General features: G+C 43.2%; 1 protein-coding gene across 3 annotated transcripts in view; it reads right to left on the reverse strand.

Moving 5' to 3' along the window:
* Positions 1-344: 344 nt before the first annotated feature.
* TDP1 (tyrosyl-DNA phosphodiesterase 1) overlaps positions 345-16,969 on the reverse strand; it is a 91,752-nt gene continuing 75,127 nt past the window's right edge. For all 3 annotated transcript variants that reach the window (XM_004476057.4, XM_004476056.4, XM_004476055.4), the window contains exons 15-16: positions 7,494-7,602; positions 345-1,600 (exon numbers count right to left, since the gene is read on the reverse strand). In XM_004476057.4, the coding sequence (XP_004476114.2) occupies positions 1,527-1,600; positions 7,494-7,602 (183 nt within the window). In that variant the 3' untranslated portion in view covers positions 345-1,526. The remainder of the gene's footprint in view (positions 1,601-7,493; positions 7,603-16,969) is intronic.

Raw genomic sequence — 16,969 nt, forward strand, 5'->3', positions numbered from 1 at the left:
GGTTCTAAAATTTTTTGTGGTGATGAATTGTGATTATACTAAAAGCCATTGATTATGCACTTTGGATAGATCATATGGTATGTGACTGTATCTCAATAAAACTGCTTATTAAAAAAAAAAGAGCCCTGGGTCCCCTGCTACAGTCCACTCAGACTGCTGGCCGCCCTCTGGGCCAAGCTACTGCTCTGTGGGCTTCTCCCACCCATCCTCAGGGCCCTCCGTTTCCTGCCTCAGCTGCTGGGCTCGTGTGATGTTGGGTTTGCATGTTAGAGGGAATGGAAGGCAGGGCCAGAAAAAGATCAAGCCTTAGTCTTCTTACCTGTGGAATGAACTGGGTAAACTAATTTAGTGGCTTTTCAAGTTTTTATTTTTAAGCAGAACTTAAGAAAAAAAAAATCCCGGGTAACATCCTTTACAGAATTCCAACATTTGCAAAGCAGAGCTTCTCTGGTGGATGTGAGGGGAGGGAAAGACACCCCCCATCCCCAACCAGGGATTCACCTTGGGGAAATCCTGCTGCTCTGAAAGGACATTTGGACAACTATTCCAAACAATTTTCAGAATAAACATTCAACTCTTCTAAATTATAAGACAAAGAGGATCCGCAGAAACTTGATTCCTGAGTTGAAGGCCATAGTGTACCAAGCAGAAGGGACACTCAGCTCCGACCCAAACCAACCGTGTGACCTGGGGACACCGCTGAGCCTTTCTGGGTCTGTGTTCTCACTTGGGAACTGAAGGTGCTGAATAAGGCCACCTTCCAGGATTGATCCAGGTGAAGTACTGGTGTGCTTTTGCACAATTTTACGAGTTGTCTTCTCTGGAGATTTCTGGGATGGAAGAGCTGACCACCCCCATGAGGAATGGTAAGTCCCATCTAGCGGGGATCTGTCTAGAAGCAGAGGCAGGACAAGCCTGGTGGAGCTGGGCCCACAGGCTACAGAGCAAATGGGGTCAAGGTGACTGTGTCTGGAGAGTGAGCCGACTGCAGGGGCTGAAGCAGCACACCAGCTTCAACAACATACCCCAGGATTGTGTCCAGCAGCTCCCTTGAGACGAACTCAGAGCACTAAACGAGGGCAGGAGTGCACAAGCAAATGATCACAAATGCTTCCTCATGAAGTTTCGGTTGAGTGAGGAGCATCTTTCCCAATGGAGAGTGAAAGCACAACATACAGAGTCAAGCTTAAGTTCAGAATAGCTGACACACCACCATGAGATTCTAGGTCACCAAGAGGATAATTTATATATATATATTTAACATTGTGAAGTTTCATAGCTTTCAATCCCAAGTATATAAAAGTGGATAAGAAAATATTATTTTATTTAGTGAGAATGTTAACAATGACCATCAGAAGTCTGACTAGTAAATATCCATATTCACAAGAGTTGCCTTTGCAAAGAGTTTCTTAGGGGTGCAGAGAAGACTTTAAGGGAAGTGAACATCTAGTACAAACAACAAGAAAATCCAACGTTTTGGGCTCAACATCTTGCACTTAAATTTCATGGTGGAAATTTTAGGAGTCTCAGGAGGGAACCCACATGTTCCCGTGGGTATCTGGTGCGTTGATATGAGGAATATTCCAAATCCATGGTCGATCTGGGGGGGGGGAAACACAATATTTGAACAGTATCACAAAAAGTTTACTCACCTGATGGGATAAAACACGTGTGTGCTCTATTCTACAGACTGTGAAGAACCGTTTCGAGCAACCATTGGGAGACATCCCTTTTGGCTAAGGGTTTTTAGGAAAGGTTCATGGTAAGACACAGGGCTTGGTGAATGTGGGGAAGCTGGGAAGCAGAAACCTGGGCAAGTCCTGGCCCTGCCCTCTGTTGGCTGTGCTACCTTGGCAAGGCACTTCACCTCTCTGAGCCTCAGTTTCCTTCTCTGTGCCTATGTTGAGGGGCTGTCATGAGGATTAACTGTAAGTGGGCAAGACAATGTCTAACACACAAAGCCTAACAAAGGGCAGCTGTTCATTTTTTTCCTTTAAAAAACAAAAACTGGAAAAAGCAACAAGATTAGCTGCTATAATTGGAGTCCATGTTTCTGCTCTCAGCTGGTCACATGTAACCAAGAAGCTCAGTCATGTCCATGAACCGCTTCTGTTCTGTTATTTAAGGGTAGTAATTGATGAGACATGAAGCACTGCAGAGCAATGCTGGAGAAAGCAACATGCCTTGGCATTCAATGGAAGGAACACAGAAGCCCTGTGTTCAGATGCCCTCTGGTCCTCTCTGCACCACAGAGAAGGTATTTGGACTTTGGCCTCTGGTTCCTCCTCCACGAAGAGGGGATTACACCAGCCACCTCCCAGGGTTATTGTGAAGAGTAGGTGATAACATATGTGAAAGTTCCTGGCATGTTGTAGGTGCTCAATAAATATGATCTTGGCTTCTTCCCTTTTAACAGCTGTCTCTGAAACTAAGAAAATTTGAACAAATCACTCTTACCACACATCACTATGCCTAGAGTCAAACCATTTCAAAATAATAAAAATGTATGGGTTGAATGCAAATATATGTGTATTGCAAGGATTTAAAATATATCCCCATTTTATTGTCCTGATTAATTAGAGACAGAGAAACTTTACTGTTGAGTGTTTACTGTAAACTGCCGCTTAGTGGTCTGCCAGTTTGGACTGCCAAAGGGAAGATGTGTGTCTGTGCTGCAAAGAGCCTTAGTGGAGGCTTACTCTCCTTTTCCTGAATAAAGGCAGAAGGTAGCTCGGAGGACGGCCTGGAAAATGACGGTAAGGGCAGCTTTCCCCTCAGCAGCCTGTGTTGAATAACAGCAGCAACCACACACATAGCAGCACCCAGCAGGAGTGGGTACAAGTATGGCAAAGAGTTATCAGAACTGGGTTTTCTTATCTTTGCCTTGAGAAGGTTTGAAAACAGTTTGTTAATTAAACAAACTTGTTAAGTCTTAAACCTGGGCCTGTTTTACATGTCTGTCTCATAAAAGGGTGCTGTCAGAAGAGGCTAAGACTTGACAGCGCTTGCTAATCACAGGCCTTCATAAAGCATCCATACTCTTCCACTGGGAGAACCATGGTCTGGGCCTGGACTTCTTCATTATCTACCTATCTTTTCCTGCAAATTGCTCTGCTGCCAATATCAGCTCTGTTTCATTCCCAAGGTGGAGGACATCGGATTCTGGCTAGATATTTTGCTGTTAGAGATATTCTTCAGCAATTCAAGGTTTGTGATTCAAACATTTGCCAATCAGGCAGAAACTTCAACATCACCTACTGCATTTATCCCACCCCCCTCCAATTAGACAGTAATGTCCAAGCAAGTACCTGGTAATGGCCCTACTGGCAAATGCCCTGAAACTCTGCTTTATAAATGAGAAAGTCTGCACCAATGGGCTGACTGGTATGTCCACCACCACCTTTAGGGAAAGCCAGAAAAATGGCCAACAGCAGGGTAGAAGAGGGTAGCTGTGATTCTGTTATGTCTTCTTACCCATTACATGGATATCAGCATTAACACGCACTGGTCTAGATGAAAGTCTGTTTTAAGCAATCCTCCTCAGCTGTCCCATGGGAGAGCAGCTTGCCTCATACTATATTAATACACGATTCAGAACATTTCTTGGGACAAACCAGTCGAGGCTGAGGTCCTCACAAAGCTTACAGTCCAATAGAGAATGGTGTTTAAATTCTGAAGAAGACCACGTTTGTGCAGTGGTTCTCTCAACTGGCTGACCTGAGAACCACTGGGCAGCCATTAAAATTCATTGCTCCAGGACCCACAACTCCCAAGAGAGCTGGTTTCAATAGGTCTGATCTGGGGCCTGGAAATGTACATTTTTATCACGTTCCGAAGGTGACCTTGAAGCAGGCAGAGTTTGTGCTTCAAGCTTGAGGGAATAGGAAAAGGCCTTTTTTTCTGGAATATAACAGATGGATTTAGAGTGACATGCTCTGATGGCACAGTAGCTAAGTGAGGAGGACTTAGTGGCATGAGACCAAAAACAGGAGAGGAACAAAGAGAAGGCCAGTCTAGGGACGAGGCAGCTGTGGCAGGAAGGCTGGGAATGAGAGGCAGCCATGGCACCTCTTCCATCTCTTCCTGTGGCCAGGGTCTATGCATCTCATACCTAGCATAGCCCTCCATGGAGAGATGGACTACTGCAACGTCAGGCGTGGGGCCCTGACTGAGCTGAGCACAAAGTAGAATCAAGTGAGCTATTGTAATGATTATTTCATAGAGATGAGGACTGTCTCATCTCATGTCCTAACGTTTTTTAAAAATCAGACACATAAAGTAAACAAGAGTAATTTATCAGATTCCCTTGAAATAAATATGTACTTGGTTTTAGTGAATTCTGGAACAAGTAGGGAAAGAATTATCAATCCTTAACCCAAGCACCATTTCTTAGATGGCTGAAGGAAAGCACTTATAACCTGGCTAAATAGAGCAGGATTTTCTAGGGAAGTCTGCGTATCCTAAATAGACAAACCAGTTAGCATAAGTGGTTGCCATTTTATTTTGGTCTACTCTGAGATCAAGGAATATACAAAAGAGCTTGAAATACGAAGGAAATCTTCCAAAGATTTCTACACTGAATTACCAACCTAGTAGAAATGTGATCATCCTGTAATTGCAGTATCAGTGTTATTACATTACACCCTTCTCTGAAGAACTGCACATATTAATCTGACTATATACAGAAGAACAGAACAGTCTAACCAGTGGGAGGAAAAAGAATTCAAACTGCTAAAACCAAGCACTTATTTATTTCAAGGGAGTCTGATAAATTACTCTTGCATCCTTTGATAATTCTAGATTTAAGCTTCCTGATTAGAAAGTAATTAAAAAGCTAAGTTGGTAATTTATTTCCAGCCTTCTGTTTGATATATGAAACAACAAACTTCCACCCAGCCTTCTTCAGAAATATTGCTCCCATTAACAAAATGGGTTTGGTTAAATCCAACTTTTAAAGAAAAGAGTAATGTAAATTTGATGAGGGCTCAGGTTTGTGTCTGTTTTGTACACTGATATATTCCAAGTACCTGGTACAATGTCTGCACACAGTAGGCTTTCAATATATGTCTGTGGAGTGAATGAATATACAAACAACTACTGCACAAAAGCAGACCTGCAGAAGTATTATTTATAGCTGAGTCCATTCTCATTTCACTTTAAAGATCCTTTTCTTGGCTTCAAGCCTGTGACACCCTTTAGATATCTGGTGGTATCTTGGATTGAATCATAACTTTGTTCACAGCAGTGCATTCCTTCACTAACCTTTTTGTATAATCTTCTGATTTAAAAAATACTGGAAACGATTTTGTATGTGCTACAGTGGTTTGAAAATCACTTTTTAAAAAGTGCTTTTGAGATGTGCATAACCACTCACTTTTGGTGAAGATGCCTTTTTATATAGTCCATATGATGCCCTTGTCTGTTGGTTACATTGGAAAATGGTGACATATGAATTACTGGCATTATTCTAAATGCCATTGGAGCAGTGTCAAAGATAAAACACTACTGATGAAAAATAAATAAAAGGCTCCACTCTAGTCTGTTTCAAAGGAGATACCTAAGAAATAGAAGACTCAGCTAAACATTGGAAAGCTTCTTGGCCAAATAAAAGATTTATCCTTCCATAGTCTAAAAGTCTTCTCAGTTCTAAAATTGTAATTTCTCGATAATGGTTTTTCTACTGGAACTGGAGGGATCTCAGGACACATTTAAGGCTCCTCAAACTCTTCCATTCCTGTTTTCACAGTCCTTTGGAGATTAGGACCAAAGTGAAGGAGAGGAAAGGCTGGGAGATGGGTAGTGAAGGTCAGAGGCCAGACCCTAGGAGGTTAAGCCTAACGCAATCACAGTAAGCCCCACCTCTAGGATATGTTTTCAAGAGAACTCAGGTTTAAAAAAAGAAAAAAAAAAGGAACACGAGCAGGAAAGGAAGAAAATTCAAAGGTGTAGCAGGAATCCAGAAAGAAGGGAGGGTTACCACAATCTAGGCTGTGAGGCCAGCAGGTTTATGGACTGACTCTGCAAGCGAAGCCTTAGACATTCTTTTATCATCAGCTACGGAACGGGAGGGAAGTAGCCCTAATTGTCTATTATGTTCCAGGAACCAGATTAGACGTTCTACGAAGGCACAAAACCAATTAGGATAGAGACCACTAACATTTATTGGCACCATGTTAAGCCCTTTAGAGATCTCATCTCAGTTAGTCCTTTCAGCACCTCTGTGAGGTAGGTACTCTTATTTTCCTCCTCCTGCAGACAGAGATAGAGAAGGTAATTCACTGCCCAAGGTCACTTAGTAGGTTACAAAGCTGGCCCATAAAAATGACCTGGCTCTAAAGCAGTGTTTTTCTTTTCTTTTTAAAAATTGTTATTGGTGGGGGTTGGGGTGGTCAAAGATTCCTTGAAATTCTGATAAAATCTATTTAGTCTTACTGGTGAGAGATGAATACACCTGAATATACCACAATTTTAGAGGATGCACAGACAGGGACAGACAGAATAACTGCACCTTCACCCTTACAACACACACACCAGCTAGGAAAGAAGGGAAACAAGAATGCCTACTGAAATCATTAGAATAAGCAAATTCAGGGTCAGAAACGAGAAAACAGGTTACCAGGGGCCAGGGTGAGGGAAGGATGGGGAGTTAATGCTTAATTGGGATAGAGTTTCTGTCTGGGCTGATGGAAAACCTGTGGTAATGGAAGGTAGATGGTGGTGATGGTAGCATGACCTAGTGAATGTGATTACCACCGAGTTATAGATCAGAATGGTGAAAAGGGGACATTGCAGGTTATGTATGTGGTACTAGAAGATGCCAGAACCTGCTACAGACATGCTTACTGAGTTTCTACTGCAAAAAAGGCTTGGTTACTGCCATTAAAGTCACAATTAGTCAGCAGTTTTCAAAGTATGACTTGGGAATTTCTTTTTTAGGGGGCCTGTGAGACAACACTGTTTTCATCATACCAAGCCTTTTATACTCTATTTTCTTAAGAGTGTACAGAGGCATTTTCCAGAGGCTATGTGACATGACATCACAATGGACTGAATGAAAGAGCAGCTGTTTTCTAATCTGGGACAGTAAAGAGACTGGCAAAAATATAAGACAATTCCATTTCCTCACTAATTTTTCTTCTTCCATTCTTTTTTTTGGAAGTCAGGAAAATGTTATCATGTAATGGCTTATTACTGTATTTAAAAACTAATATTTTCAAAGTTCTCAGTTTCAATTTTGAATATAGTATATATTAATTGATATAAAAACCCACATGAATAAAACCACTTTGTGTTCTCAATAATATTAAGAATGCCAAGGGGTCCTGAGACCGACCAGCTTGAGAACTGTGGCTCTGGTGGTCCCCAACAGGGCAGCAGATGGGCCTCTGCAAGCCTGTGCCCGCCAGAGCCCCCTGTGAGCCAGGCAGCCACTCCAGGCTCTGTGCCTTCTGCTTGGTACACACACCCACGGTTTTCTTTCATCTGTGTCTCACCTTTACTTCCATAAAGTTCTGGAGGCAAATCATATGGCACAGGGAAGGACGCTACCGGCTCCTGGCTGCCTGTGAAGAATTTCTGTTTCACTTTGAAGTTGTCCAGACCCTGCAGATAAACAGAGAAAATCTATGATTGTAGCCCATTTTCTGAAAAATGAGATCCCAAGAAGCAATTATAATCTTTATATGTATTTTTGATTTACAACAAAATTCAAATTATTTTAGAGCTATGTCGAATGTTCAATAGGTCAGATATTACTTTCAATCCCCCAAGTTATTTCTTTCCTAAAAATGAAAGGTTTAGATTTCAGGGATTAAACTAATAGTAAAGTATGTAAAAGTTTACAAACAAACATTTTTTGAAAGCCCATTTCTACTAAATACTTGTAACATTTGCAGGGAGTTAGAGGAACTCACTGTATTAAAAAATACCTCAAAATACTTTCGATGTTGCCATAGTAACAGGCTGCCTACTCTGATGCAAAAAGAAATAAAAGTTGCTTTCATATACAATAAAAATGACTCTAAACATTCCAATAATTGCGACCAGAAAATAAAAATGAAAGTTCTTCAAGACTCACCAAAATGGAAGGTTTATTCTAAGAACTTAGGAATAGGATATTAATTTTAGATCTTAATTAGGGTGGAAATTAAGGTTCCTGATTGAGACTGACTTACAGGTACTGGATATCAGTTTTGCTCCCTCCATGCCTCCAAACACTGATTGCCTCTCCCCCCCATTCCTGGATTATCCTGGCACTTTGTTTGCTAGTCTGTCCATCTGTCTCTCATTCCTTCTGTCCCCCCATCCAAACACAGATCCACCCTACAAATCTTAAATACCCAGATACCAAACACTACTCAAGTCTTAGGAACTCCTGAAAAGAGCAAGGACTAAGGTTCTTCATCTTGGTGATCACATAACCTAGTGAAGGCAGGCAGGTCCTGGGCTCGACACAGAAGCTACAGGAAGAGGCTGCTGAACGGGCCTCAGACTATCAGAGTTTTGGTCTCTTCCCTGGTACCTGCCAAGCCGTGTGAATGGCTGAGGTTTGCGTTCATTCATTCATGTGTTCATTCTCCTGTGTCAGGCATGATGCAGGCACTGGATATATAGCAGTTAACGAAAACATTATTCCTGTCTTCATGGAATGTACAGTCTAGTGCAGAGAGACATTAGACAAATGTATTTACCAAAGTAAATAATTATATCTTGTGATAAAACCTCTGACGAAAAACAAAGGAATACTAAGATAACAGCAAGAAAAGCCTATTTTAGATACAGGGACAGGGGTGGTCAGTGGAAGCCTCCCTAGAAAAGTGACACTTGATCTAAAGCCCGGCAGCTGAGCAGGGCTGGACCAGGTGAGGAGCAGAAAGAATACTATTCCAGACAGAGGGAACAGCATCTGCAGTAGCCCAGAGGCAGCAAAGAGCTGGGCATGTTCCGGGAAGTAAAGAAGACAGTTTAGTAGTCAGTTGGCCATTTATTCATTAGGTTTCAATATCCACATTTGTAAAATTGGGGTAATAGAGCTTTAGAAGGTTATCATATTAATGTTCCTAATTTTAGAACCTAGTACAAGGCCTGCTACATATTAGGTACTCAAGAAATGTTAAACTGTAAATATGGAATTACAGTATCCACCTGCTTTAGAGGCTTACTGTGTAAGAACAGAAGAAATGATGTGTGTGAGAGTGCAGTGTGCATGTTAAGGCCTATAGAAAGTCAAGGGTCGCAAATTGGATGATGATGGCCATTAATAATGCCATGAAAGGCAGAATGGGATAGATGCCTGGCTCAAACTCCAGGCGTTAAAGGAAGAAATGACCTTTTTTCAGCTGCAGGTTAAGTAAAGGCTTTGTAGAAAATCTGGTGTAACTGTGATAAACAGAGAGATGGCAGGAAAGAACATCAGGGGGAGACCAGCATAAACAAAAGGCAGTTAGGAAAATACAGGGTAGGTCCAGGGGGGCTCACACTGGAGAATTGGATTCGGGTGGGAGAAGGTGTTGAGGGGGCAGTAGTGCGGGCATCTGTGGTCTGGACCTGCTTGCCCTGGTCCATTCTCTGGCCATAGTGACTGATTCAGATGGGCACATCTCAAGGCAGGGGTGTTACGAAGACACTGGCTTTCTGCCAGGGTGCTCATTTGGTAAGAAGTCAGTCTTGAGCTGTTGATGGCTCTCATGTGCACCAAACAGAGGTGGACATCAGAGAAACTGAACCCTGATGGCCCGAGATCCTAGATTCAGTTGCGCCTCAAACAAGGGACTTGCCCTCCATGTTTCCTTTTTTGCTTACACTCATTGGAGCTGGCTTTGTGTCACAACCCAAAGGGCCTCAAGACTCCAGTTAAAATGTATGGTCTTTACCTCGATATACAATGAGAAGCTGATGAGGGTTTTTTTGAACAGAGAAGTTCCACTAGAAAGGCATACTGGAGACTGACTGGATTGGCAATTGCTAGAACCAAGAGTGAATGCAACATGGTTTGGATTAGAGGACGATAATGGTCTACAGAAACACAAACATCATTATAGCAAAAAGTTTAGATGCAAGATGAGTTTGGATGAGAGTGGTGCCAGTGGAAACAGAAAGGAAGAGACAGAGGAAAAAATAATAAAAACTAGGAACTTATCTGGGACGGGTAGTGGGGAAGGGGGTAGGGAAGTTCTGAGTCTGGTGGACTGAAAGGACCCTGCAACTTGCCCTCCCCTCCACACATCCAGAAACAAGGTACGTCTTCACGTCTCACCTACAGCATATTCTGGATATGACAAAGAATCTTAATTCCTTCCTTTTGTATATTGTTTATTTGCTGTGTAACTGTGGGCAAGTTACTTAGCTTTTCTGGGCCTCTATTTTCACATATATGTAATGAAGATCACAATAGCACTTAATTCATAGGGCTGTGGTAAGGATAGATAAGTTATTTAGAACAAAAACCGGTCCATGAAAATAGTTCAATGGGTGTAATTAATATAACTGTTATAGTCTGCAAATTATATTCAGGGTGATCTCTGTGATATAATTACAAATTAATCAGGAAGTTACATGGTTGCCTAAGGTCATAGAGCTATGAGGTGGCCAGGCTGAAAACTGAACCCTGCCTTTCTGATTCTTGGTCCTATGCTCCTTCCACTAAGCAAAAATAAACATAACAGTCTTGCAGTCACCCACCGAGAACCGTGACAAAGAAGAATTCCTTGAAAATATAAGAGGCAACACTAAGGCAGGCTAGGTGAGCACAAGCCAAATTCCAGAAACCCTGTGTCTCAGTTTGGCCCAGGGTTGCCTATGGAAAGTACTAGAAATGGGTTGGCTTTTACAGTGGGAATTCTATTAGGGGAAAATCTTACAGTTCCAAGGCTGTGAAATGTCCAGATTAAGGCATCAGCAGAGATGCTTTCTCACCAGTCAGCTGCTGGTGATCCTGGGGTCCTGCCATGTGGCAAAGCAGGACGGTGGCTGATCCCTGCGAGGTCCCCACCAGCCCTCCACAACCTACTGTCTCTTGGATCCCAACTGTGGGCGATCAGGCCTAGGGCTTGTCTCCTTCTGGGCCTCTTCTCTCAGTCTCAGCTGCTGTGTTTCTTCCTGAGTTCAGCTGTGAACTCTCAGGCATTTGGCTCATCTCTTCAGCCTTGAGCAGCCCTCCTGTTGGGGGTCTTTTCCTCTGCCTCTATGCTCTGATTTCAGATTCCAGGACCTCTCGTAGTTTCTGTGTTTTCCTTCAGTCCTCTCACATGGCAGGATCAAAATGGTGGCTTCCTTTCTCTGTCTCTCTCTCTGTGTCTCTGTTTATGTAATAACTCTCTAAATGGGCAAAGACCCAACCTGAGTCCAATCACAAGCAATGTAAGCAAGTGATTTAAACTGAATCTAATGCAATCAAAGGGTACCACACCCAAAGGAATAGATTAGGTTTTTCTTTACACTTTTTATCTCCCCCCCCCCTCCCGCCCCGTTGTCTGCTCTCCGTGTCCATTCACTGTGTGTGTTCTGTGTCTTCTTGCATTCTTGTCAGCGGCACTGGGAATCTGTGTCTCTTTTTGTTGCGTCATCTTGCTGCGTCAGCTCTCCGTGTGTGGCGCCACTCTTGGGCAGGCTGAGATTTTTTTGCACAGGGCAGCTCTTTTTATAGGGCACACTCCTTGCGCACGGGCTTCCCTATGCGGGGGATACCCCTTTGTGGCACGGAACTCCTTGCGCACATCAGCACTGAATGTGGGCCAGCTCACCATACGGGTCAGGAGGCCCTGAGTTTGAACTTTGGACCTCCCATGTGGTAGGCAGATGCTCTATCAGTTAAGCCAAATCTACTGCCCTAGATTAGCTTTTAAGAACATAATCTTTTGGGATTCAGAAAAGAACTTCCAACTTTCACACTCTGGTACTTGACATTTTTAATAAGAAAGAGGCCAGAGGTTGGGGGGTGATGCCGATTTAATGATTATTAAATTTTTTTACAGTCTCAGGTTAAAAATTACTTTCCTCTTTAACTCCTGGCTTAATTTTATAAGTTGCAAATGCATTGTGGCAAATGGTTGAGATTCTTCTATGGCAAGGATCCAGATCTGATGCCCTACATGTTTCGGCCCGTGGCTCCATTTTGTGGTGTCTGACTTTATATAAAAGAAGGTTTGAGCCATCCGTGTCTGATGGGAACTAATATGCTTTTTTCTTGAATGCCATTTCTGATCCAAATTCTAGGGTATTATATATATATATATAAAAGTACCACTTTTCCCTTCAATCTGGATGACAAATAATTTGAAGCTGTCTCCTAATTATCATTATTTATGTATCACAGTGGTATCAGCTGGCATTTTACAAAACAGAGGAAGGCACCCTCCAGGCACAGATACTTAAAAGACAGTTAAGACAATACATTTATAAAACACTAGGTGAGAGGGTGGACATACATCACAGATGAGAAATAGCTGGCTTTTCACTTCATCAGCTTTGGGAGTGAAAGAGCCAGTTATCACTGTGAAGATTTAGTTTCAGCGACTTGGCTCAATCACAGCAAAGAAGCATGCACCATTTGCAATTAGAGATGTAATTTACTTTTTAGTTGCATATATCTAAGGAGCAACCTCAGGCAGTAAAACCCTACACAAGGCACCAGGTTTTCCTGGGAAAAAGAATGACAGCAGGTGAACCTTCCAGAAGGAGCACACTTAACCAAAGATGGACTAAGTGACAAGGAAGCAAATTATAGGAAGGTGGCTGGCATGTCCTCCTCATAAGGCACTATATGGTCAACAACTGGAAGCCTTTTCTGCTAGGGGTTTAGGAAAAACTTCCTGGAGGGTAAACCTATCATAGCCTTGAAGGATGGGTTTTTGGATCACAAAGGGCTGTTTGTTTGAATGAGGTGGAGAAAGCGTAATAGCATGACATCACCATGGATGTGACATCTGGATTTTGATTCAATTAACATCCTACAGAGTATCCACCTCTGCTTTCTGCCCTGTTTATCTGCTTGGTTCATATGCTGTTGTGGCTACTGTAGATATCAACTGCAATCTTTACTGTGCACTTACTGAGTAAGAGGCACTGTTCTAAGCACTTTCTAGGCTCTTACTTCTCATAATGATCCTATGAGGTAGGACCATGATGTCTCCATTTTATGGCTGAGAAAAAAAGAAGACCTACAGAAGGACAACTGGCCCAAAGTCTAACAAGCTGTAAGCAGAATCCCCACTCCAGTCTGTCTCACTCCAAAGCCCATTCTCTTTCTTTGATTTTGGCTTCTAGGGATCTGAGGTCTCTAAATCTTGAAACTATGTGCTCTGGAGAGCTCCTTTCCTTGGTTCTTGATATTTGTCCAATGTGTTTCCCCAAATTCTCTCTTTCCAAATTATTCCTGAATAACTGCAAGAGGCAGTAAGCCCAGGATCACACAACTAGCAAAAGCTGCCTATGAGGCTATGGCTCCTCAGTAAGCTAACAAACACTCTGGGAGAACCAGAGCACAGTGTGGGTGGGGAAGGGGAAGGGAGAGGAATCTAGACACCATTTAGCGGGCCAAGGGGAGTCACTGAAGGTTTAAAGGAAGGGGAACAACGCCCCTGACGTGTGGGTAGAAACAGCTTTGGCGACAGCGGGATAGTAGGTTGACCTGCTGAACAAGGGGGGACAAGGTCACTTAGTCCAGGAGAAAAAGAAGAGAATGGCCTAAGACAATGCCAGCAAAAGAGGCAGCAAAATTCTTGCCAGGAAAGACAGGAAGGGATGTGATAACTGGATGTGGAGGGGTGAGAGGAAGGAGTGGAATGCAAGGGTGGTGGCTCTGACAGCTGAAATGAATAGCACAGGAGCTTATCAAGAATCCCCACTTGAGACAGTGTTGCCCAGCTGGCGCTGCCTGGGAAACCCTGAGAGCCTGCCCATGTGGTTGGGCCCAAGGTATCCAGTGTGCATGTGGCAGGGGCAAGGAGAGGGTTATAGTGATGGTTTCTGTAAACCTTATTAGTTCTTTCAACCAAAGCCACGGTCACAATTACAAAGCATATACTAGTGGTATAAACTGTTTTTAGCAAAAAGACAACAAATTGTTTAACCAGAACAGAGAAAAGAGAAAGTAGAGATTTGAAGTCCAAAAGCTCCAGAGAATTTGAAGCATTTTTTATTGTGATCACAGAAAGGAGAGAACCCACCATCTCAGGAGCAAATGGACAGGGGCCTTGGAAGGGGCTGAGACATTTCTCAGCCCTAAGACAAGCACAGAGAAACTCAGGCTACCTTGATCTGGGAGGGAACAGCTCTCGACATTTATCCTGGGTTTCCAGCTGATGATGCACATTATTCCCAGAGGTGGGAGGAGGTGTAGCCACATTATCAGGCAAGCTCAAGTCCAGTGCCTACGAAGAGCCTGACAAAGTACATGCTCAATGAATATCACCAAGCTGAATGAAGTGTAGGAGGAAAATATGTCTAACCTCTCCATACAGGTACTGACTTTTTACAGCATTGGATCTTTCCTAAATTGAGATTTTCTGACTCTAAATGAATTAGTCTCACCTAAAAGTTAAATACACTTTAAGGGATAACCTGAAAAACACTGATATAATTGATAAATTATTACTAGACTTCAAAAGCATCAAGTCTTTAAGACCTTTTTAAAAATAAATTAATTAATATGCCCCCTCCCCACGCTTGTTTGCTGTCTGCTCTCTGTGTCCATTCACTGTGCATTCTTCTGTGTCTGCTTGTTTTCCTTTGTTGCGTCATCTTGCTGTGCCAGCTCTCTGCAGGTGCGGGCCTACAGCTCTCCATGGTTGTGGGTAGTCAGCTCTCCGTGGGCATGGGCCAGCTTGCCTTCACAAGGAGGCCCTGGGACACGAACCTGGGGCCTCCCATATGGTAGACAGGAGCCCAGTTGATCGAGCCATAGCTGCTTCCCTGATTTAAGTTCTTTTTAAAGCACCTATTAAGTACAGAGCACTGCACACAGAGTCAAGTGTACCGGGACACCACTCTCCGAAGCTCTTGAGGATGTTCCTGTCCAAAGAAGCTACTACCACACTCTCTAGTTACAAGTTAGGTTTATCTCCAAATGATGTGTTCAATGAGTCACTCATTTAAAGAACAGAAAAAATGGGAACAAATGGTATTTGGTTGCCAGGGGCTTATGAGCTTCTGGATCAATTCTGAGGTTTCAGATGGCATCTTGCTATGAACAGGCAGTGCTGGCTCTCCAGCCATTCGTTCTCAGGTCACAAGAAGTGGGTCCACACGCGGCAACCTGGATCCTGAGTAACAGCCCTTATCAGGGCTGCCTCTGCAGTATTTGAGACTGTACCACCCTGGGGAAAAATGTGACTGTCCGCAGCACTGGCCTCGAGTCAGTGTGTTGGAACACAGTGATCGGGACAGCTGGCAGGTGAAGGACAAAAGTGGCAACTCCGGTCACTGCTGACTTAGAAATATGGGTGTTCTGGACATGGAGTTCTTTCAAGGGGCACAAAGGTAGGTGGATCTCAAGAAAATGAGGTCTGGATGATATCTAGTCAGAAGGATGGCTATAAAACTGGGTATGAAGTTTATTTGGCAAATGCAGCTGAAAATGTTAAAAAGGTATGTCTTGTTATACTGCAGATGGAAACCTCCCCCCTGGCCCCCAAAACACTAACACCAGACTTCACTTTTTATAACAAACCACATTCTTGTTGGTGAATAGCTTATCAAATGAATAAAAATTGGCATTTGTGAGTATGGCAATAGAATTCTAATAGTGTATGTGTATGGACCGCTCTAGGTGACCTATCTCACACCATAAACTGCTTTCAAGATTCATGAACATATTTAAGCACTGATTATATGCAAAGTCCACTGAACTCAATTCATGTCATCTCCAGAGACAGAGTCCCTGGTTTTGTACTTCTGTTCTACTCAAGTTGCTCAGGATAGGACAGAGCATACTCTAGGAACTTTAACGAAGCATATCAACCAATGGACTTCTGCTAAAAGCCTCCCATGTACATGCCCTGAGGGAAACAAGCTCACTGTCCAGGCAAGGAGACCCATGGGTCAATGATCACCATGTAGTGGGATGTGATGAGCCTGGGTTCTAGGAAGCTGGGGGTTGCAAAGGAGGGGTGCCTGGAGTGAAAGCAGGTGAGGGCAGGTTGGGAAGGGTTGTCGGGGTTTTATTCCAAATACAGACGAAGGCCAGCTGGCAGGGGTGGGCCTGCTTTGGAATGAGAGCAAGTGGCTGAGCAGGCTGCAGCACCAGGAGTGGAGAGGTGGGAGGTGAGACCTAAGTAGGCAGGAGTTGGATCACAGAGGGAAAGGCAGGCCCCGCTGGGAGGCTGGATTCGATCCTAAAGGATTTGAAGCAGATAGGCAACATGACTAGAGCAGAAAGTTGAAGAGACGCTTGAAGGTGGCCCAGGGAAGTGTGGTGGGAGGCTACTGGAGCTAGAGCTGTTGTGTCCTGTATGTAGTGGCAGTGGGGATGGCCAGAGTGACAGATTGCCAAGCAGCATTAAGGAGTGAGAACTGATAGGACTTGGTGATTAAATTGCTGTGAGAGTGAAAGAGGAGTCAAGGATGATTTCCACACTACAAGCTTGGACAATGGGGTGGGCAAATGCTAAGAGTAATCCATCAATAATCAGAATTTTAAAATATGGTTTAATAATTGTGATGATAGTTTTAATGAGCTCTGCAATACCCTAGGTCCTCAAGTACCCTGTAATTTAAATTAGCATTATAATTTTAGAATTATATTTTTTAAGACTCAAATTCTCTGAATATTGGCTTGATGAGACCATTAACCCTGCTTAAGAAACTTTAATGACTTTCTATTATCTATGTGAAATAAAGGCCATCTTCCAGGGTGCCCTGCTCTCCAATCTGCTTCAAACCAGGATTCCAACCTATCATGGCCCACTCTCCAACCAACCCCCATTCCAGGAGCATGTTTCCCAGACACAACATATACTACTGTCTCTGCTGG

The sequence above is a fragment of the Dasypus novemcinctus genome, chromosome 3 (genome assembly GCF_030445035.2).
Source record: "Dasypus novemcinctus isolate mDasNov1 chromosome 3, mDasNov1.1.hap2, whole genome shotgun sequence".
Lineage (NCBI taxonomy): Eukaryota > Metazoa > Chordata > Mammalia > Cingulata > Dasypodidae > Dasypus > Dasypus novemcinctus.